The sequence below is a fragment of the Caloenas nicobarica genome, chromosome 7 (genome assembly GCF_036013445.1).
Source record: "Caloenas nicobarica isolate bCalNic1 chromosome 7, bCalNic1.hap1, whole genome shotgun sequence".
Lineage (NCBI taxonomy): Eukaryota > Metazoa > Chordata > Aves > Columbiformes > Columbidae > Caloenas > Caloenas nicobarica.
In genome coordinates, this window is record NC_088251.1 from 37,440,949 (window position 1) to 37,463,995 (window position 23,047).

General features: G+C 42.4%; 1 protein-coding gene across 3 annotated transcripts in view; it reads left to right on the forward strand.

Moving 5' to 3' along the window:
• PRKG1 (protein kinase cGMP-dependent 1) overlaps positions 1 to 23,047 on the forward strand; it is a 432,157-nt gene that overhangs the window by 301,971 nt on the left and 107,139 nt on the right. For all 3 annotated transcript variants that reach the window (XM_065639324.1, XM_065639331.1, XM_065639325.1), the window contains 2 exons: positions 14,607 to 14,684; positions 18,895 to 18,989. In XM_065639324.1, coding sequence (XP_065495396.1) covers positions 14,607 to 14,684; positions 18,895 to 18,989 — 173 coding nt within the window. The remainder of the gene's footprint in view (positions 1 to 14,606; positions 14,685 to 18,894; positions 18,990 to 23,047) is intronic.

Genomic DNA, 23,047 nt, shown 5'->3' on the forward strand with positions numbered 1-23,047 from the left:
GCGTCTGCCACCTAAGCTCAGACTAGCTAGTTTAGTTTAATAGCGGTTTCCCCAAATCCCTAATTTTAACCCACATACCGTTAGTTAAAGAAATACCAATGTATGTGTTTATATGTATGTATGCGTATAGGTTAATTTTGGCGGCAATGAACCAAAGAAACAAAATCCAACCTTCTGCTTGTTTGAAAATATTCCATGATTTCCAGTCTCCAACCCTGAACAGTTTGAAGCAGAAAAAAAGAGAATTGTTTCTAATAAAGCTCCTTTTATCTGTGAGGCACAGACAATGTACTTTTATCTGTAAAAGCAGAAAAATATAATTAGCAATTATATTAAAAAAATATTAATTAACTTGGGGAGTATTTTCCCTGTGATTGGAACTTTATTCCGCTGGTTCCTCCTATACCGTTGCCCACAGTGACACCTACTGGCATTTTGAGCAGGGCTGTAACCTCGTCAGCAAGTTCTGCCAGGGATTAATTAGGGAAAAAATAAAAGAGGAGGAAATGTGGTGGTGGAGACACCTGTGGCCACCCAAGGCATGGCCACCAAACTTGGAGTCTTCCTGCACCAGCTGAAGACCCTCCAGCAATGGAACCAGTGGTGAGATCCCAGTTTTGTGCTGGAGAAAAGATGAAGCATTAAAATGGAGACATCTCCTCCCTTCCCCAGACCCTGGTGGCTCAAAATACCCCCCATTGGCAGGTATTTTTTTTTTTTTTTCAGGGAGTTTATTTTCCTTGGGAAATGAACTTGCTTGAGCAGCTTTCATATTTGTGCCCATATATTATTAAACATTTAATTAAGGTCTTGGGAGTACATTTGGGCTTACTTCTTATTTCCTGCTATTGCTGCGGTATTTGCTGTACCTGTGAATTGTAATTATAGTAATTGAAAAGTGTATTTCTGATAGCAGAACGCCGCTTCACCCTTAATCCATGGAATAAGGGGCACTGGTTATCTTAGTAAATAACCACAAGCTTAAGCCGTGGGAGAAAGACGTGAGAAAGGGAGTTACTGATGTGGGAAGATTGAAACAGTCTCGTTTCCGTACTGCGCAGGATGCAGCAAAACACCGTTGGCGATAAATTTTCTTATTTAAATTTTTGGGGTTTGGCTTTATGGGTTTCTGAGGATTAGCTGGTTCAGTTGGTTCCTTCTGACCCTAAAAAGGTATGAAATTCGAAAATGTGTTCCTGATCTTCAGACCTTCCAGGGAATCAAGCAAGTTGAGCACAGCTTGGAACTTCTGCCTCTCATTCAAAGTCTTCAGGAATTGTGGAAATAAGAGCACAGGGCTGTATTTGGGGGTCATATGCAGGTTTTTCGGTATGTGGCTTCAGACCCTGTAGTTGTAGAACAGGGACAAACTCGTCATCTCAGAACATTGTCACGAGGCCACCAAAAGTTGTAGAACTTAAGCTTGGAGGTGAACCTCTTTGTAGAGCGTTCCTGTAGCAGATCTGTCTTCAGTACCTTTTTTGGAGCGTTCCCATATTAGCTCGGTCTTTACTTTGAAGGAAGGGTTGGACTGGGAGGGCTCTGTAACCCACGGGTTCCTGGCAGATCCTTGCTGGTGTTGTGGAGCTGAGGGTCACACCAGTGCCGTCCCAGTAACAAAAATCTGGAGTGAAATCCAGGGGTGGGCTTTCGTCAGAAAAAATAATCTCATTATTACCAAAACGCATAGGAATTAAGCATGATAGCAGAGAAATTGGCCTCTAAAATGTGTACTTGGATCAGAAAAAAAAAAAGTGTATTTCTCAAGGAATTTGGAAGAAAATATAAAAGAGAGATGTGTATCATTTTGGGCTGTGCCTGATGTACAGCCAGGTGTACTTAACCTGATCTTTCTGACCCTGGAGCAGAGTCCAGGCTCGTATCCTCGCTGGCGCAATTTTAAACAGCCAAATAGCTATTTGGGCAATGTGTGAATTGCTGGTGTAGCCCGGGGATGATGTAGGATAAGGAACTGGGACTGGCACAGTTTAATCCTGTGCTGGTTTTTTGCCTCCCTCATTGGTGAGGGGGTTGGAAAGGTGAAGGCCGAGCCTGGCCCTGTAGTCCAGGCCCACCGAGAACTCCAGGTGGGATTTACAGGTTTGCAAAAGTCAGCTCAGGTCAGTTCTTTATTGTGTTGTATCCAGTGGTAATACTAAAAATATTCAGACCTAACTTGCCAGCCTGGCAGGAAAACTAACACTGTTCTCGGGGGCCATAGGCTGGAGATGCCGCTTCATCTTTGAATTTCCACAAGTTGGGGTGTCGGGAGGTCACCTGAGCACGCTGTGTGTTTGGATATCCCCAAAAAGGGGGCGAATCTCCCCCAAAACGCAGCTAAACGTTGGGAAGCGCTGAAACTCAGCTTTCTGCTTGGCCACGAGGCTTCTTGGGATGAACCAAGTCTGTGGTTCTTCAACTGGAAGTCAAGGAAAACCAGCAAGAAGGGGTCTCTTGGTGGAGATCCGTGTCCCTCAGGTGCTGTTCCTCCATTCACTGTTACACTTGTGCTAAAAAATTAATGTAAAATGAAAATAACCGACTATATTGGTAACACAGAGAGAAGACAAGTGCAAGAAATAGCTCATTGCTGGGAAGACTTATGGTACCACCGCAGTGGAAAATGCTGACGTCCTGTATCGGGGCATCAGTGGGACAGATGCTTATTCCTATGGGGAATCCTGACTCATTTGCAATCAGATTCTATCCCATCCTTATCCGCTTGTAAATCCAAATTGTGATTTTTTTTTTTTTTTTTTTTTTTTTCCCAAATTCCTCGTGGAGAAAGCCACAAAAGGGATAATGCTCTGTGCTCTGGAGTTCAATAAAACCGAAGTGAAGTCATCTCTGGATGGATGCGCTGCGTCTTGTGCCAAAAGTCTGACGTAAATTACATTGCCCAGGGTCGGTCTGGTTTTCTTTTCAGGGCTTAGATTAAGTTATATTCAAAAAAAGATGCCTTAAAGCACAAAATAGGTGCAGTCAGTCAAGTATTTATATGTCTGGTCATTGAGAGGTTGATGAAGGTGTTACTGTTGCAGGTTAATTTTTGACATGCTTTATCTTCTAGTAATCTAAAGTTTTACCACGTTCTGAATTCATAATGTGATTTTGTTTGTTTCTCACAGCTTCATATTTTCTTCCTAGTTGCACAAAAGCCTGGAATAAGTTGTAGGCAGTGAAAAGGTTTGGTAGAATTTTCTTTGTAACAACTCCATAGCAAAGTTCAAATTGACATGGGTGGAGTTGCGTGAGCCTATTTTATCAGTAAGTCTATATTAACAGTAGTAAATACTGAATTCTGTACCTAAGGGAGGATATTTTGCATTTCTATATTAAAATAGAGTTTTAATCTGAATTTGGCAAGTTCTATTGTCAGGAAGACAGTTGCAGCCCAGGTTAGGGTGCCCGGTTTTCATGATTTTGCTTCCAGTAAAATTGGTTCCTAGCGACAATTTAAAGTAGTGCATTTGCATATGCAACAGTAGAGTTTCCTATTTGATTCAGACCACAAAAAGAAAGTATATTTCATCACAGGTTCCTTGAAGAGTGGCTGAATATATTAAATTACTATGCATTTTTTATTTCTCAGGATAGATTAGAAAATTAGTTTGGATCCTCATGGCAAGGCAAATAACTTGTCTGAATAAGCATACAAAATTTGGAGCAAATTAAGAAAAAAAATGTACAAAACAAATACGTTGATTTACATTGTTTACTTCCAGTTTCATTTTTGCGAGGAATTGATTGCCTTTGTAATAGCTGTGGAACCGGTCTTTGGATTTACGGAGGGAAATTAGTGTTCCACGCACATTCTTCCATTAAAAAGAGGAAAAACAAATCAGAGCTATTCAGTAAGGAGAGAAGAGCAGCTACTTTTCTTGCATTTCAATGAAATTTAAGTATGTGGGGTTTTAATTAAGTTGCTTGTGATCAGAGAGATGTTTGAGGGCACGGTGACGTGCTGTGACGTCGTTTCTGGTGGTATTTCCCAAAACAAAGCTGGCAAAGTCAATACGCTGTGGTGTTACTGAGGGAGACCTTTCCATCTCCCTATTTAAAAAACAAAGCACTTTCCCTTCCCTAACAGGTTGTTGCAACATGATATATTTTTTTTAATTATTTTTCTTTATTTTACTGTTTGCTAGTTTTTAATTGGGATAACCGATTAATTCCACTCTGTTGCCTAGGTGTCGTTTCTCTAATTACCTACCACTCAGTTAATTCTCCGTGTTTCGCGTCAGTTATCTGTGAATCAGTTCTGATTTTAGCTGGCGAGCAAAGCGTTGTTTTTTCTACCGCAATTCATTGACGGCTTGATCTGTGTCCTAATACCACCACCAGCTTTCACCTGACTGATTTGCTGTGTCTCGTTATCACCATCAACTCCCATGGGAATAAACCATCTCCATCTTTGAGGTTTCTCTTGACCCTTTACCCTCCTCATCCCCATTTGTATCTCTTTGAACTTTCCAGCTTTTTCAGCATCTCCTTCCTTCATTTCTCATCCTTCTGAAACTGCTGTTTCAGAGGATCGTCCTGCCCATTAATCTACTTCTGTTTTGCTTTTCCTGTTTCTTTGCATTTAAGGAAATGAAGCTCTCCCCGCTGACAGCACTTCTGCCGCTGATCTCTTCTGGTGGCCTCTCATGACACCAAATCCATGTGTGATGGCAGGGCTGGGCTTTCTCCTCTGATCCCTCATCCTTCCTTTTGTCCTTCCGGCATCTTTACACATGGTCTTTCTCCAAGAGCATCAGGATTTCCAGTCATCCTTTTCACCCACTGCCACCTACTTTGTCTCCTCTTTCTCCTCTTATATTTTCACATCAATCTTTTCTGCATATGTGGCTACGTCAAGCCAATCTTTGCTGTGTTTTGGTGGCTACGCCTCCAAATATTACCATTTCTGAGCTGCTGCGGTGTTCCTACAAGTTTCCTTTCTAAAAAGATGTTGGGTTGAAGGTGACAGCTTGGACATGTCTGGAACCTCCACCCTACGTGCTCCTACCCGTGGAGATTGTCCTCGACCCAGGGCCAGCAGGGACAGTGTCAGGTTTGGTGGCCCCTGCGCCAGCTGGTGACAGTGTTTTGCAACTCGATCTGTTTTCCGGGCAGAAACAGATGTTTGCCTCGGCACCGTGGAGAAAAAGGAGCCGAGAGGTGGTCACCTCCCGGGCTGTTTGCAGCTTGGGAAGCCTGATTGCTCTCCAGAACGGTTGTCAGACTGTATTACAGTGACAGCAGGCATGGAACGAGAGTTAAAATGCAATTTCTAATGTTTTGTGTCTACTTTTAGAGCAGATTAAGGCAGGAGATTTCTTTAGCAATAATGCATTAAACCAAATAATGCTTTTTTAGATTCTCTTTCTTCCTTTTTCTTCCTTAAAAGTGCACGGTGCATTTAGGAATCAAAACTGTATCTCAGCACTTCATTACAGCCCTTAGTGGACTCAGTCCAGTCAAAATCATCCCAGCTCACAGTCTGTAGTTGTCTCATCATCTGCTTGATATTCTGTGACGTCCTTTGGTCCTAGAGGTGGCTGTATAAAGATGTTTGAAGCTCAACAAATCTTCATCTACAGTGGACAGCTTCTACTGTTTAGTTACTCCCGTGGGCCTTCAAGAGTCTCTGAACATGCTCAGGTTTGCTCAAAACTCTTGGTTTGGAGAGCGGGCTGTGAAAGAAACTTGAAGGTGACAGCAGGACTTGCCTCCTGCCTGAGACATTTTTAGTCATGTCAGGTCGGAAGGTTCCAGTAGAGTTGAGCAAACCTTAGGACGACGTGGGAGGGGATGACAGCATTCTTCACTGACTTTGGAGGAGCACAAAAGAGAGAAGAATCTCCAGTAGAAAATTGTTCATTTGAAAAAAGGTGTGGGGAACACAAAAAAGGTTATTTCTTCCTGTAACATGCCACACACCGACTTGGGTGGTGAGGAAGATGCTCTGGAGTGGCAAAAGGGCCCAAAAGCTCCATCCATCCCATGCACGTGTCTTCCCTTTTGAACTCAGGAACATGGGCTGATGTTGGCCAAATACGGTCCCTTACGCATTGTGTTGCCTTTAATGTATCCCTGAAAATTACACTTGATGAGCACTGGGTTGAAGTCTAATTGGAATCTAGAAGAAAGATGATAAAATCGGAGCAAAAAAGATGATGTTGTGGTTTTTATGATGAGACGGTGATACCACTAAAGTTTATCCCTACTTCATGCCCTTTTCCTCAGCCTTGCTTGGCTTAGAAATATTTGTTCAGTGTCCAACCTAAAATATCTTGTTTGAGTATGTATCTTGCAAAAGTTACAAGTGGTTGTATTTATCTGCTGTTTATTACCATAAGGGCAGCTAAGGTTGGATGTTCTGGTGTTAACACTTTGATTTTTTACGGTGTACAAGGAACAGAACTGACCAGCTGTGTGCTGTGGCTCATGGAAATGCCGGAGATGTGGTGCTGTTGCTTCTTTCCATGTGAGAGTTCAACCTTCGGGAAGCTCCTGAGTGATCACAACTGTAATGTCACATTTATAGGTCAACCAAAAGTCTTGAATTCATAGTGAAAATTCAGCCTGTGTTTCAGGACCGACGGTTTCGCCTAAGGGGTCATCAGAACTCTGGTCAAGAGTTGGAAAAATCAGAGGTTGGAGATTCTTTTGCTCTAAACTGAATACACGGAGTCTCTTTGTTGCACAACTCCTATCTTTATAACCTCATTTTACTTTATAACCTTATTTCCATCACCTGTCTTGCCTTGTCCCAAGGCTGGGTACCACCCAGCAGCCAGTATGGGAGAGGACTGGTTCCATGTCAATTCATGGACAACTTGGATGTCTGTGGGACACCAAAACTGGAGGAGGTGTTGGAGGAGAAGGTTACCAGCCCCAGCTCCATCCCTGCCCGCGTCGCCTGCGCCCTCCCCGCCAGCTCTCTGCCCAGCACGGCGACCTTCCCATCTGTGGAACAGCAGTGCCAAAGCCCAAAAGAAACAACCAGGAAATTAAAGCAACCATTTAACCAAAGAACTTCAAATGAGGAACGTTTGTTGCATCTTTACATTTCAGAAACAGCAGAGGACTGTTGCAGGACTGCTGGTTTATTCGTTTTGTTTTGTACCCGGTGGAGCAGGTGTAGGCTGCGTGTGTTTGGCTTCAACAGAATAATTGTTGAATATCCCTCTTTGCCTGCTCCCGTTCATCCTGTTACATTCACCTGGAGAAATCAGTGTGATCAAGAGCTCAGAAGCACGTATTATATCTTGATATTAGGATATATGATGCAGTCTAAGGAAAAGGCATTTCTTAGCAGACCAGTTGCTCATTGTTTGATTTGTAGCTTTAGTACCAGATACCTTCTGTCTCAGGAGGATGTGAAGAAAACCTCAGCTGAGGACAAATAAACCTACCATTTGGAGTTATTTGTATTATTCCCTACATTGGACTTGAGCGTCCGCACGCGAATGGTCCCTTGAGGTGCATTAAACTCTTGCTGCTCAGGGGATGCTTTTGTGGGAATGGGAAGCAGCCTGTACACTGCAGAAGCCACCAAATTGGAGAAGACACCCAGACTGTCCAAAAGGCGCCCAGGAGGATGGTGTTTTCTCATCACTGTCACGCTCCATTAAGACGCCACAGTGAATCGGTACAGTACGTATAAAATGTTTACCACAAGGCTTTACCAAGGCGACAGCCTCCTATAACTATCGCAAAAAAAAAAAAAAGCTTTGACTTCAGAATATATTAAAATACCTAGTTTGAATTCAAATAGCTCTATTTTTTTTTTTTTTTTAAGAGAGAAGAGTAGGTCTGCAATCCATTAGGGAGAAAAAGAAAAATTTCTTACAGAAGATTGCAGCTCAGAGATGCTGAATTAAAGGGCACGAGTTAACCCTCGATTCCCATCATCCACCCGTCTTTCTCATATTTTCATTTCCCAATTGCTTAACTTCAGCTAAGCTGTTGTTTGAAGGGGTATTGAGGTATCTTGAGGGTCAAAACTCAGGCCACAAGATGATAATTTTGCCCTTTGGCTATTTCGAGCAGCAGCATTTTTAGATAATTCCTGAGAGTGAGATACATAGTAAAACCAGGGAAACAAAGTTTTATGGTTTCTAAGGAATTCAATAAAGACCACCGGTATTAACCTCCTTGGTTTTGCAACATTTTTCAGCAAATAAGCTTTTTTTTTTTTAAATCTGTTTTGTTAGCATTGCTGTTGTGATTTTAGACTTAAAAAAATATTTGAGGCAAAAAGTCCAGAACAGAAACAAAAAGTATTTTGAAAGCTGCTTATGTTTGGAGTTTTGCCGATGGTTCTGTATTTTTTTTTTTTTTTTTTAAAACTGCCAGCATAATATATTTAGACTTTAAGTACACCTTGTGGGAGACGGTTTATACATTGAGCACTGTCATCAACCCTGTGTTACCCTCCCTGGTTTATGTGGTGCAGACCTGGCTGCAGGGAGCAAAACTCCTCGTTTCAAAGCCGCCGTTGTGTTTCTGCTGCCCTGATGGGACCTTTGACGGGGTTTTGGCCGCAGCTGACGGGGGTTACGTAGCGCTCCAAACAGAAAATCTATTTTTCCACCTTTTTCCAAAGGTTCTCGGTATAAATACAGCAGTCAAAGGTACTCAGCTGGGGGAAAATGAGGTTTTTCAGAAGCTGAACTGTTGGGTTGCTCTCCAACACCGAGGTTTCTCTGCGAAGTCTCCGTCAACACTTGGTTGGGCTTTAAAAGCTTCTCAGTTTCTGATGGTGATTGGGAGCAGAAGCTTCGATTGAAGTTGGTGGCTGACAAGATAAGGCCAGTGGACCAGATCTTCCCCCAGATGTGGGTATCTGAAGGTGCAACGCCCACGTTGGGTCAACCACAATGGCTGAACCATGTCCCCAAGGGTGACGGGGAGGAGAACGTCATCGCCATGGGGTGGCATGCCAGGAGTGCCCAAAGCAGGGCCTCTGAAGGTCTTCTGGTTGGCCCAAGGTTAGGTCCTGCACGGTGCCCAGATGTTGTGCGCACATCTGGCAACCCTTGGGGGTGTCCATCTGAGCTCCTCTGCTTTGGCTCTTCCCACCAATCAAAGGATCGCTGATTTTGTTTCTTCCAGTTGGCGGAATACTGCAAGCTTCTGAGCGCATCGGAAGGTTATGGTAGAAACCTCTCGGGGAATGATGAGGTGCAGAAATGCGGATTTCAAACTCCCTCATCTCCTCCCAGCCCTGATGTCAGGACGAAGGACTTTATAAAGCAGGATATTTACTTTTTCGAGAGTAATCTTGACTTAATCACAAGATGCTCCACGCTTCTGCGATTTCTTCTGTGCGGTACGTTGAGCACATCAGGGACGTTTACTAATGTCATACCCAATCAAACCCGCTGAGCAAACATGTCCCCTCTTGGCACTAAGATTTTTGCTTAAAGTCAATAGAAGAAAGGAAAAAACCTATTTTTATAGAGGTCTCTATTAAAACTGGGGATCTCCAGGAGAGAGGTGCTTGTGCTGATGAGCCATGTAGAGAAGGACCTGAAAGAGAGGAGGAGCATCAAGGACTTGTTAATTTAGGTTGGAAAAGATATTTTGAGAAAGATGCCATCTTTTACATATGCCGGGGTTGATTTTAACCTAAATGCATGAACGTCGTCTAGATACGGAGTGGTATGTGCGTCAAATTAAGATCCGACTCTGGTGTTTCATAGAAACTGGCATTGCTTAGGGTTTGTCTGGTGCTTTTTAAACAACTTTATTTCGTTTTTGTCTTTACCCCAAGGGGAAATGATAGTTTGGAGTGACCATAACAGTTAATGCCCTGTTTAATAACTAGATTTCAGTATGGATATTCATTATTTCTACAGCTAGCTTGGGGCGGTCAAACAGCCCTGGTTTATCCTTGAGCAACGTTTTTCTAAGAAATTTGATTTCTGTGGTGGCATTCCAATAGTGTACGTTTTTATCTCTCTCCGCTTTCAATTATATTGTAGATGTGCTTAGGATTTCACCCCAAGTATCGAACCCTGAAGTATTTGGCGGTGATGGTAACGTCGATGGTAATGGAGAGCTTAAAAATGGGAGTGAGATGCAGCATTCACTACTTGGTCCCAGTTCAGATGTTAAAAGTCTTGCTCTTCCTAAAATCAAGATAAATGCAAGTCTGCTATTCTGTCTGTGTGTTGGAATTGCCTTTAAATCAAGGTGTTGGCTTATATGGAGGGGAAAAAGTGTCTATCAGTCCAGAGGGATCTAAGTTGAGGATCCCAAAGCGGTCACTGGTGTCACTGGGATGGCTCTCGCGTTCGCCACGGCCAACAAGCCAGAAACCTTCATGCTAGCTTTACTAGAAATTGTTTTAAATTTCTGTTGAGTTTCATTCTGTTCAAAAGCCTTGTATTGGCCCGCTAATCTATCAAAAATGCTATTTAAACCCATCCTCTTCAGCCTTCCTAACGTTACGTGATGTTATGGGATGTAAAAGCATGAAGGGGAAGAGGTGCCCAGATGGGCTGTAGTTCCCCAGGTGATCCAGCCCTTTCCAATATTATTTAGTTGAACTCAATGATCCCTTTAAGTGATGAGGGAAATAAATCTCTATTAGTTCTTGGTGAGAAAATGAGAATCATAAAGGAAGTGCGATGATTACACAGGTCTCCTTGTTGCAGAGTTTTTCTGGTATGTTGTATTAGTTTGTAAAAAAAACAAAACAAAACAAAACAAACCCAGATTTTTTTTTTCCCCCTTCTTCTTAGGGAAAGAAGAGCAGGTCCTTAACCAATATGTTTTAATAGGAAATTCTTCCTGTGAATATAATCCATTGGCATTGAGTTCAGAGTTGAGCACCTTAAGGGCCTGGTGTTACAAAACAAAGGTCTGGTTAGCGTGACAAATGCTCTAAATTTTGTCACATTTATAATTCAAGCTGAGCCTTTATCCCTATTTGCCAGAGCTTATAAAATATACATTTGTGGCTTGCTAGTATGAGCGTTCCCAGCAGTAATTTCTCGGCTTTATCATTGCTGGTTTTTTGAGCAATGACACTCTCAGATTTTGATGCCAAACTGGGACCTGGATGCCGTATAACCTTTCTTTTTTTGAATTATTATTATTTTTTATTATTTTTTTTTCTCTCTGCACACGCAAGACCTTTGTAATTATTCACTTTTCCGCCTGGTCATCTCACCCCTGGCAGGTTGTATTTCTGCAGCCTGCACTTCTATTCGGCTTTTCTCCATCCTGTTTTTACGTTGGATTTTTTTCAGCTCTGTTTTTCTGCCCGAGAGAAGAAAATGTAAGAATAGTTAATATAATCTGATCAACTCTTCCAGCTAGGAATTAATTTCTGTGTTTTGCTTTAATTTTATCGTGACCTGGAGGAGCTGTGTCTTAAAAAGTGTGTTCAAAAGCCTGTGTGATGCTTAGGGTTCAGTGAAGCCCATCTGAGATATTAAATTAGTTTTCATCACTGAACTTTGGTATCGCCTCTGAAAATACAGTATTCTCCCCAGAGTCCTATTTCTCCCTCTTGGGAGAAAAGTCTAAAACCAAAGACATCAAAGTTCCAAGCCCAAATCTGGGGCGTTACACTAGTTGCATATCTTTGTGTTTTTTTTTTTTTAATTTGCTGACTGCAAAGAGGGGGTAGAAATACTTATTACCCATTTTAAAGGCACTCTGGAAATTCTGTGACCAGTTCTGTACAGGGCTTCGAAGCTAAAATTTCAGAAGATGCCAACAAATTGTTGTTGTCTCCATCAGAAGGTTCCCCTTCAACAGCAGCTTCCTAGAGCTCAGCCGTTGAGTTTGGTCTTTGATGCAAGGCCAGAAGAAGTGATGGGTTGATCTAAAACTAGGAAAGATGCTACAAACTCTCTTGCTTTACTGCTTTTTTGTGATTTTAATTCAAATATTACTCCTTAGCGTGTGCTACCGCACCATTGTAAAGCTGTAGGACTTGTCGGTTTTCCTTGTATTGTTCTCGGACTGGTGTTCTCTAGATGAAACGGAGCTTGCATTGCTAAAATACGGATCAGCCATACCGTGAACATGGGCGGTGTTTGCCAAAGAGCTTCTTCAGATGATTTTGCATAATGGTGCCGTATGTACCTGAGCATGTATCACTACCTTATACCTGGCCAGCTAAAAGAGAGAGGCTTGTAATTATTTTTATTTGTGTGTGTCGGAAGCGAGCGCTCATGCACTTTCCTGCTTTGTGCGATGCTGTCAGTCTAAATGGACAGAAATAATTTGGTTAGAATGGCGAAGCGCGCAAATCAGCTGAGTTGTGTGAGAAAAGGAGGATTTAAGAGAAAGAGCGTGGTTAGAGGATGGGGAAGGACGGGTTGATTCAAGCAAGAAGAATTGTGGTAAGACCGGGTGGAATTAGCTGTGAAAGAAATGGGCTGAACTAGATAAAGATGAAGATGTGGACGCAGGAAGGGCATGAGAAGAGATGCTGATGAGAAGGTCAAGCGAAAGGAAAGCTCTGAGTGATTAGGCACTCAAGGAAGGACTAGCGGGATATGATTTGAATGGTGGAAGAAGGATCTGTAGTATTTTGCATGAGATTAGAGCCCAGGGAAAAAGAAAAATATACAGTAGGCAAGAGATGCTGAAGTAAGAGACAGCTTTAGGTCCTTCAAAGCTCAGATTTGTTCTCCTTCCTTTCCTTGTGTGGAAACTTGGGTGGGAAGGGTCGGGAGGACTCACTGGTGGGAAGGGTTGGGAGGACTGTGAGTCTCAGTGCAGCTCTAAGTGGTGACTAAGACCAAGAAATGGCCTTTTAGGAAGCAGCGTCAGCTGAAAACGGCACAGGTCACATAAGCAGCGGCAGTTTGATATGTCTAATGAATATAAATTGCTTGTACTAAAACTGGAAACCGGTATTTTCAATCATTCGATTTTTTTTTTTTTTTTTTTTTTTTTTTTTTTTTTTTTTTTTTTTTTTTTTTTTGCGGGGGGGTGCCTACAAGATTCCACCCGAGAGGACGCAATCCCAACACTTCATAAAATGGGCCCCTTTCAAGGACTCTCAACCTGAATGCTCAAAAATGTGCATCCTCAAAATCTGCTGCCCGGAAACACTCCACGTAAGAAGTAAAACTCTGTGAGTCTGCGTCCATGGTCTCCTCCAGACTCTTATTTTTATTTTTTTTTAATTTTTTACCTCTTCCCACTTGGGCACGTGGAAATAGGAAAAATGCTGCCGGTTTGAGATCTGTTGGAGCCCATCCAGGATCAGGGCAACCCACAAGTTGAGCCTTCTGACCCACCTTCTCTGGTTCCTTTTCTGAAGACCGACATGACAATATTGGCCATTTGTGATTCTGATAGAGAACTTTATTTTTTAATTTATTAGTCTTCTGGAGAGTCTGAAGAGTATTAATTACTAACATACTGCTTTGACGTTCTGATTTTCTTTACCCAGGGTGTTTTTTTAGGATGGTGTACGCACCCACTGCGGAGCTATATGTATTTTAAAGAAGTAACCTAATTATTTCCATATTATAGTTCACTTGGATATCTTTTTCTTTTTCCTAGGACAATTTCCTTTCGTTAATATCCCCATATGCCCAGTGCTCCCAAAGCAAGTTGTTGTTTTTCTCAGCTGTAGCAGATACATTTAAATGAGCTTTTATCTATTTGCTTCCATGGCGGAGTCTGTTATCAGTCTGGAAGTGGCACCAAAACGGTTGAGTGTAAAGATAAATAAATAAATGCAGGTCAATAAAATACCCTTGAAAGAAAACATCTCCAACTTCTTCAAATTGTAGGATTCTGATTAATTCCTCTGTCTTAGCTCAAATCCTTCCTTGCTTTGTATATACATACTTTGGGATTAAAAGATCTGCTGAATTTTTCTGGGGCGTTGGTGCTTTCGTGTCACTTTAAACAACACCCGAGCTGGAGCGCAGGGACATTCTGGGGGAGGTTTGGGACATTTTTGGGGTGGTTTTGTCACAAATCAGCGCTGGGGTGTGGGAGGCCCGATGCCTCCAGCTCTTTGCAGGGGCTGGATTAAAAAAAAATGCGTATTGATTTGGATGGGGTAATACAAGAGATGAAACTAGCCTAGTAAGTTTAGATGCAAGCGGTGAGAAGCTGCGACATAAATTTAGCAAGGAATATTCCATAAAACAAGGCAAAAAAGGCAGATCAAACTACTATAATAACTGGAGAAAAGCTAAAATAATTTGTTGAATACAGCCTTTGCTAGCCAAGCTGGAAAAACACCAAAACAAAAAGCGGGGGGAGAAGAACTATTTTTGCAAAAGACCTATTATTGCAGTTTAGTTCACGTACCAAATTCTCTGCTGAAAATTCCTCTGTCTGGTTTACTTAGTATAAATGGATTTAGGGTGTGAGGATAATTCATCTGGGCAAAAACTGGCCCTAGCACAGCAGGAAGAAAAATGGGCAAGCCAGAAACATTTTCATTTTAATTATTATATTCCTTGACACAGGACAGTTTTTAAATCACGGCCAGTGTCAGACTGGGATAAAATTGGTCCAGGGTTATGTTTCCATAAGCGTTATCTTGCAAAAGTGCCCAACTGTCTGCTGAATAACAGTCTCTGATTCTGTTTGTTCATCTTAATTTATTTTTCTTTTTCTTCCAGACGCACTACGAAAGCGGAGAGTATATTATCCGACAAGGTGCTCGAGGGGACACGTTCTTTATAATCAGCAAAGGGAAGGTAAGGTGACACCGTTCGGAGGCCGAGGGGACGATGGTGACAGTGGGATGTGCTCTCAATATTCGGTGCCAGCCGGCGCTTTCTCTCTCCCCTCCCCGAGGCACAAATGCTGCAACGCTTGACATTTAATTAAACTTCTTGGCGCTGTATCAGTAGAGTGCCCTGCAGGAGAAAAAAAATAGATCTTGTGCTGTTTTACACATGTGAACACTTTGGGGTTGGAAACGGTTGTCGTGTCTCTCAGTAAATGACCAAAAAGCTTTTTTTGTTTGTTTGTTTGGCTTTTTTTGAACAGTATACTGTACAATACTCAATATTTTCTTTGCTAAGTATCCTCCTTGCAAGGCTGACTTCCAGACTTCATTCCCATTGCTATCACTTCTCAGCTTCTCCAAATTAAATAATAGGAAGCCGGAGAAGTCCGAGTTGGCTCCTTAGGGAAGAAAGAAGTTCAAAGTATCTGTTCCACTGCTCACAGGGGAAATCTGCTTTTTGACCTCTTCCCATGAAATCCTGATGGGATTTTACAGATTTTTTTTTTTCCTTCCATTCAGTTTCTATTTTTTTTTTTAGCTGGCCTAATGCTATTACGCTTGAGAAACATTTGGCTTCTTTCCACGTAGTGGGATGGAGATATTGAAGGGAATATACAGTGATTTCCCACTGCAGATGAGATGTTGTACATTGAAAGTCAACAGAAATGGATAAATACGCTTGAAAGTACCCAACTCCAACCTCCTGGGTCGTGGATCTGACGTTTGCACCAAGGCACGTATTAACATTAGCCTTGCGTAATTAAGGGGAGCAAAACCCCATGGTGTCCGTACACACTGTTGGGTCGTTTCCCGAGGCAGCTGTCAGCTCTCAGGTACTAAACTAAAACTAGGTTTTCACCATCATCTTCCATTCTTTGTCTCTGGGAGCCAATCTTCATTGGGAGGAAAAAAAAATGGTCTTTTTCAGATGAATAAGGTAATCATGGAGAAATTTCTGAAGTTAAGATTTTCTGAAATTAAGATAATCGTGGACTGCAGAAGGCCAAGTGTGATGGGAGTCCCTCTTGCCCTTTTGCTTCCTTCCACTCAAAGCAGTGTTTCCTCTTCTTCCAGAACGTCCTTGTTCTGATGATGAGAACTTCACATCCTTTCTATGTAAACCATTTCCAATGGGCAAAAATACCGGGATGGTGCACCTCTGCCCTCCATCAAGCGTTTGAAGCCCTCCTTGCCGTGTTGGCCAGCCCGTTGGCGCTGATGCTTTTGCTCCTCTTGGGCAGGTGGATCCCATCCCTTCACAGCAGCGCTCAGTCTCCAAAGAGAGGCCTTGGGTCTGTTGTTGACACCAGTTGGGCAACCGCTTGTTGACCTGAACCTTCTCGAGCCCTTACACTTCACCTGTGGGATGGAGGAGCAAACCACCCATGGCCTTGCCCATCTCTCCAGAATCTTGTAGTCCTGCTTGAGATGCTCCTTGGCTTTATCCCTGACCTTTGCTACTTGATCTTACTATGACAACTAATGGCCAGAAAAAAGGAGCTAAAATAAAATAATACACATGGGCCTGCTGAGAAATTTTCAGACCCTCAGATCCTGAAGCTTGACAGAAGTTCCCACAGGGACAGTTAAATTCTGCCTGGTTTTCTCTTCCAAGCTGACTTGTTTGCAAAAGAGGTATCAGCGACCAATAGGAGATGGGCGGACTTGGAGAGTGTTTGATTTTAATGCCTATATTGGGATGTAAAAATCTACACAGTGGATGTAAAAACTAACCGGTGCTGAGGATACAGCCCAGGATGGGAGGAATAGAGCCTTAGCACTGAAATGTGGAATAAATAGTGACGAAATACAGAATTAACAAGTGGGTGGGTGCTGCCTGGGACTTGCTGAAGCAGGGCCACGTATGTCCCATCTCCCACGCTAGAACCTGACCCAGGCAGCTTAATAAGCTGGAAAAACCTGTACCCGGGGCCTCAGAAGTACTTTCTGCATCCAGCAGCATCGCGTGGCTGTTATCAGCGAGAGCTGCTTATCAAAACTCTGCCTGGCCTTTTATGTCACAGAGGCTGTAGTGTCAGTCAAGTGAACAGAGAAGATGGTTCTTTTACATTTCTGAGCACAGCAGTTTTCTCAGAAGTGCTTAGAAAGGCTTCTGCTCCATTTTCTTTCAGCCCATGCTCTGTGGATGTTTCTCCTAGGAGGAGAAACCTTTTCCCATTTTTCTCGCTCAACTCCATCCGCCACACTTGATTCCACTCCTGAGCTCGTTTAGTTGTTTTTTTTTTTTTAAGTGTGTTTCCTCGAGTCTGAGTGAATAGAAATCCAAAGTGTGTTCCAAACACCTGACATGTAGAAACCTGTTGAATAATACATCAGATGAGAACAGCTCGGTTCCTTCTGCTGCTAAAAGCTGCTGCTCCGGGCCTGCTCTGAACCTTCCCTGGGGACACGGCGTGTGCTGTGCCGTTAAACACCATTTCCCTTTTAGAAGCCGTGGCGTGGCACCAGTTTAATGCCAGGTTGTGCAGGTTCTTCATTGGTGCTGTGGCTATTCAAATGGCTCATGGCTTTGAACCACGTAGGACTCACACTCCTGTAATCCCTCAGCACTTGTTGCTCGAGATCAGTGGAGATCACAGAAAAAGAGCTTAAATATGTGTTCAAGTTCCCTTTTTTGGTCCAAGTTTTTTGTCATCGGCTACAAACCTTCCTGGCTCATCCGTTCCTTGTTCCCAACCGTCATCTGATCTTGGATGGTGAGTCAGTGCAGCTGTTAAATGGAGCGTGGTGGAGCCTGAGCGCTCATCAATGACTCAAACCCACTGGTTTTACCAGCCGTAAAAGAGACAGGAGAAAGCACAGGCTGCAATTATAAATTTAACGGTTAAATTAAACTGGAATGTCTCTAAATCCGAAAGGATGTGTCTGACATCTCCGATTTGGGCTTGGTGAGTTTGCATCTGCAAAAGCTCTGATCAAAGCTCAGCGTCCTGAAAGGGAGAAGCGGATGAGAGATTTTCCCATATATACAAAGTTCCTCCAGAGAGTTGCTCATCTCAGTTAAATTTTGGACAGCTGAGACTTTAGAAATGTTCATCCCTCCCCACCGACCAGAGACGGAGCATGGACAACTCCATGTATGGATGTTGGGAGGAGTGATCCCCACCATGTGCTCATAGCAGGAGATTGTATTTCACCTACGTTCTCATACCATAAGACGTATGAGTTGCACCTGAAAACACCTGAAAAGGAAGAATATTTCTCGTAGAAGGTTGTTGCACTGACAACGTTCGGCTTCAGTGGAGCCTTTTGCATTGTTTGTGTTTTGTGCCATCTGCAGCACCCAGGGGATGTCAAGGCTTTGTTGTTACGTGGCAGCTGGGATTTATATCCCATACCAGGGCCAAGGCTGTTCAGATGATCAATTACTATTTTTTTTTTTCTCTGAAATATTTTTAGAAAATAAAAAGGACTCCCCCAATGATAGATCATCACTCATAAATAGGAGGTTGTCTTCTCATTGTGGCAGTGCCATCTTCAGCGTGGGCTTCCACCAGGTTGTACTACCTGTGGTGTTGCAGTAGGTGGAAAGTCTGCTTTCCATCAGCAGTAATTGCTTTTCTCTTTCACTGCAAAAATAAGGTGATATTTCCCTTTAAACTTCAACGAAAATATTTGATTTTGACTCCAGTTACGAGTTATCCTCTCCCTGAGCTTGGGGGACAGGAAAAGAAGAGGAGGTGTCCTTCATCCTGTAATGTTCCAGACTGTTTCATTTCAGTTATGTCTAAATTTAGATTATTTCTGTATTCCTTTCCCTTAATTGAACTTAGCAAGGCAAGAAATCACGTGGAACAAAGCTGAGAGAAGCCTGTGCCATGTGTCTGTCTGATAGAAAATATTTGGAACCTGTTCCTGCTGCTGACTCCATACACGCGATGACTGTGCTTGTGCAGCCATATTTAGAGTTAAAACCCTCAAAAAAACACAAGTATTGCGTTTTTGCAAAACTAGTAGGTACCTTAGTGGAAAATAACTGCTCGTTTTCTTGGGCAGCTGGTTGGTGATGCTGAGGGAAGAATGCAGGACCCTGGAGAATTACGTGGTTCCCAGAGGATTTTCCTGAGAGACCTGGGAGATAACGAATCCCTCTCTTAACGAACAGGTTTTATTTGTTAATTAAAAATTTTCTAAACGTCTTGGCTTTTCAACAGGTGAATGTTACTCGTGAAGACTCCCCCAGCGAAGACCCGGTCTTCCTTCGTACTCTTGGGAAAGGAGATTGGTTTGGAGAAAAAGCCCTTCAAGGGTAAGTGCTCCTTGTGGCATTGAGATAATTCTTCAAGGACTTTCAGGGCGCTCTTGCAGTTTGGAAAAAGATGGAGAACGGATTTCTGTTTTGGGAGTTGGGCTTTGTCACTTGATGTCGTGCGTTGCAACAAAGCTGCACCTTAATGGGGAAAAAAGGTTTGTTCTGCAGTTGAGTGTCCAAATGTGGATCTTGTAGACATCAGAAAATAGTTTATCGTTGCATTTTCCCCAACCATGCATTTGAAGGTCCAAAAGTTTGATGTTTTGCGACTCTGGAGTATTTTTCTTGTACAGGAAGAGTGTAATCGTGGTCGTTTTGCTGGGGCAGGCGGCTGACAGCAGAGCGGCGCTGGGGGGGTTGAAATTGGCTTATTGTGTAGATATGACTTTGGAGACGAGATTTGTATGCGATCGAACTGGTTTATAGAAACCTTTGCTTTTGGAGATAACTGAACTAGAAGAAGCGAAACTGTAATTCCGTATTCAACGGGTGATTATTATAAAAATATGTTTTATCTCCATGGGGAGGAATAAGAATAGGAATAGTAAAACATGCGCTTTAGGCAGGAATTTGGGGCACTCAATGGACCAACACTTCATCCTGCTGCCTAAGTGCTCTCGGGCTTCTCTTTGGTGCTGTGATAACGTGTTCAATCCCTCCGAAATCAACCTTTTTCCAAAAAGAATAAGGCAGAACATTTGCAGCCCAAATTTCGTGTCACGTCTGACAGCCAGGGAGATGTATCCAGCACAAAATTTGAGTCTTACCTTGCAAATCTATACCTGAATTTTAAAATAGTAAGGTTATTAATGAATAAATGTACATAGTAAGGTTATTAATAAACAAATGTCTTTATTTCGGTTACTTTTTTAGTACCAATGTGGAGGTTAATTATATTTTTAAATTTTTCCCTGCAAACACATAAGATAGAAACGCTTATTTATTTGGTTAGAGCCTCGCAGCAACCTGACTCATTGGAGCTTGTAGGTGTTTTAAAGCAGCGCCAAATATCTCTCATGACATCTACTCAAATAGTGGGAGCAGGCAATAGCTTGCCAACCAAAACCATCTTTTGAAGAAGACTCGGTATTGGAAATAAAAGGGATTTCCTACCTTGTGTCCCAAGCGCAGCACTGCCGTAGTGAGAGTTTCTCCCCATTGCAAAAACAGCCATTTGGCTGACTGGCTCAGGCTGAGTGAATTTACAATAAATACTCTTCTGCATGTACTTCTGAAACCAAATGGAAACTTAATAATCAAGAGGATGTTCTCAGCGTGTGAGGGAAGCGTAATCCCGACGTATTTTTTTGCTAGGGAGATGACATACCCGCTGTACCATACCTTCCATTTACTGGTGAGCTCAGTAGTTCTGTAGCTAGATTTACATTGAATAGTGTGAAAATACTGTAATGTAAAGCATCCAGCAGCTCGATAAATTGCTAATAAATGAGTATCTTTCAGTACTGTCCAATATATCATTGTTCAGCAACTTGGGAGACCCTTGGGATATTTCTCCTACACGCGTTATGGCTGAGAGCTCCAGAACAAATTGAAGTTCCAGTGTATTTTCTTTTTCATCTTTGACTGATTTTTCAAAACTCTACCAGGACTTGCTTAGCCATACTGAATTCTGCGCTATTTGATTGTATGTCGTGTAGGTGTACGCTGACATAGCCACGGGGGGGTAATATACATTATTGTGACGATATACATGACTCTGGTTTTGACACTTGCACCAGATGGCACACATCATTTCACGTATCCCACTGCACACCGGCAGGAACAAAACAAGTCGCGAAATGATCAGCCACATCGTCTGAAATTAATACCCCGACCATCCCGGCTAATTGGCGCCGAGACAAAAGACGTATAATTAACAGTATAGCGATACATAATTTACAGCACACTCACAATCAGTTATTTTTTGGTGATGTCTTCACTGGGAAGAAAACAGTTTATAAGGCTATTTACAATAATTATTTCTATCAACAGGGAAATAACACTTCAGTCAAATAAGGAATATAAGAAAAGGCTCTTTCTCCTTCAAAAATTGTTTACCGTAGGCCAACTCAAAAGAGGAGCAGTTTGAGCCATTGCCTCCTTATTTTTTACATTACGTATCACATCATATATTGCGTTTAGACAGAGCTGTCTTTTTGGGGTTTCACCCAGGTTTGGGATCCGGGAGGAGTTCATAACTCCTTTGACCAAACTGGCCAACACTTGAGGTCAAATAAATGGGATTTTTTGGTGAGTGTGGTGGCTTTTAAAAGAGGGGACCCCTAAACACTCAGCAGCCTCAGGTCTCCTGGGTGACGGCAAGAGAGGAAGAATTTGAGAGAGCAGCCCAGGCTGAAGCTGAGATAGGACATGCCCTGGCCCCCACCATATATCTATTAATAGATAATAATATGTATCTAATAATACTGCTATTCTGTATCCCTATGTATAAACATAAATGTTAGGAGTGCAGCATACTGAAGAAAGTAATGGAAGTACAGATGCCACCCTGTGATTTAAGTTAGCACAAATTTCCTTTGGCGAAGATGTTTTTCACATAGTAACTGAGAAAGGCAGCTCGTTTAAAGGCTTTTTTGCCGTATTTCCAGGCTGTTTTCTTTGCAGGGAGCATAGGAAGAGGTGACTGCTTCATTGTGCCCGGGTTACGGAAACACGGTTTTATTTGGAAAGCTGCTTAGTTTGCTCCTTTGTCCACGTGAGCTGTCTCTGAAAATAATGAAATTATTGATTTTTCGCTTAGAGTTTATCATCTTCAATGGCGTTGATTTATAAATCCACGCGGGTGTGTATTTGCAATGTAGTGAAAAACGTCTTCCCTCAACTGCGAGCGAAACCAGTTTGAGGAGATGAGGGCATTGCGGCAACCGGTGTGAATGAGTTTTAGGGCAGGACGTATGGAAAAAGTGTGGAAATTTGGGATGTTTCCATGTTTCTGGGTCAGCTCAGGGATGGGATCACCGGGGGAAGCTCCTGCTTGGCACAAAGGGTCTGTGTCCTCCCTTCAGCCTCTCCTTTGCAAACAATAAAATACAGGTGATTGATTTATTTTTATTCTTTTCAAAATGTATTCGCAGGGCAGAGGATGAAGAAGAAATTGTGGCCTTTGGGTCATGCAGGAGGTGCTGTGCCGTGGTGACAATTATAGTGATGTTTCAACGGCTGTAACGGATTAATATATCAATTTCATGTCACCTTCACGAAGATTTGAAATTGAATGTGACAGTAGCTGTCCCTTATGCGACATAACACATCTTCCTTTCAAGAAAATTCAGACTTTTTCCCATTTCTATCTCCGCCTCTGGAGGCTCCTGTGTAGTTATTTTCTCGCTGTTACAGAAACCATCTCTAATTCCCCAAAATCCCACAGGTATGTTTTGTGCACTGATAATTCGCAGGAGCATTAAAACAGTGCACTTATATATATAGATTATGATATAAATATAGATATATATCTGTATGGGCAGGAATGTCAAAAGGCAATTTCCTCGTTGACCATCCAAAAACTTTATACTGTATTTCCCACTTAAAACAGTGGGAATTGCTGTGATTGAAGTTGTCCTCAGGCATCAGAATGCGGCAAGTAACGCACGGGGAAGCGCTGGTGCCTCGTTAAATCTTGCAATGCCAGAGCTTTATCTATTTATAAATTGATGGAGGAACTGAATATAATCCCGAAAAACCTTAAAAGGTCCAGGAGCTGATGGGTGAGACGAGAATGAGACATCGATAGATAAGGCACTAGAGTGGTGGCAATGCTATAGATTTGTTTCTTTTTCTGATACACGGTTGTTTTCTCTGGCTGCAGCCAGGGTTATGAGTCTCACTCCAGAATTAATCATTTTTATTAGATCTCTATAAATACTATAAGAGGTGTTGGTGTCCCACTCATGCCTATCTTCCCTCTGCTCTGATTCTGAATTTGTTTCTGTCGAGTTGCAGCGATACTACTGCTAAACTGACCTTTAGATTAGTTCTTTTCCCAGATAAGAACCTAAAAATTCAGTTTTTCATTAAAAACTTAATTGGCAAAACCT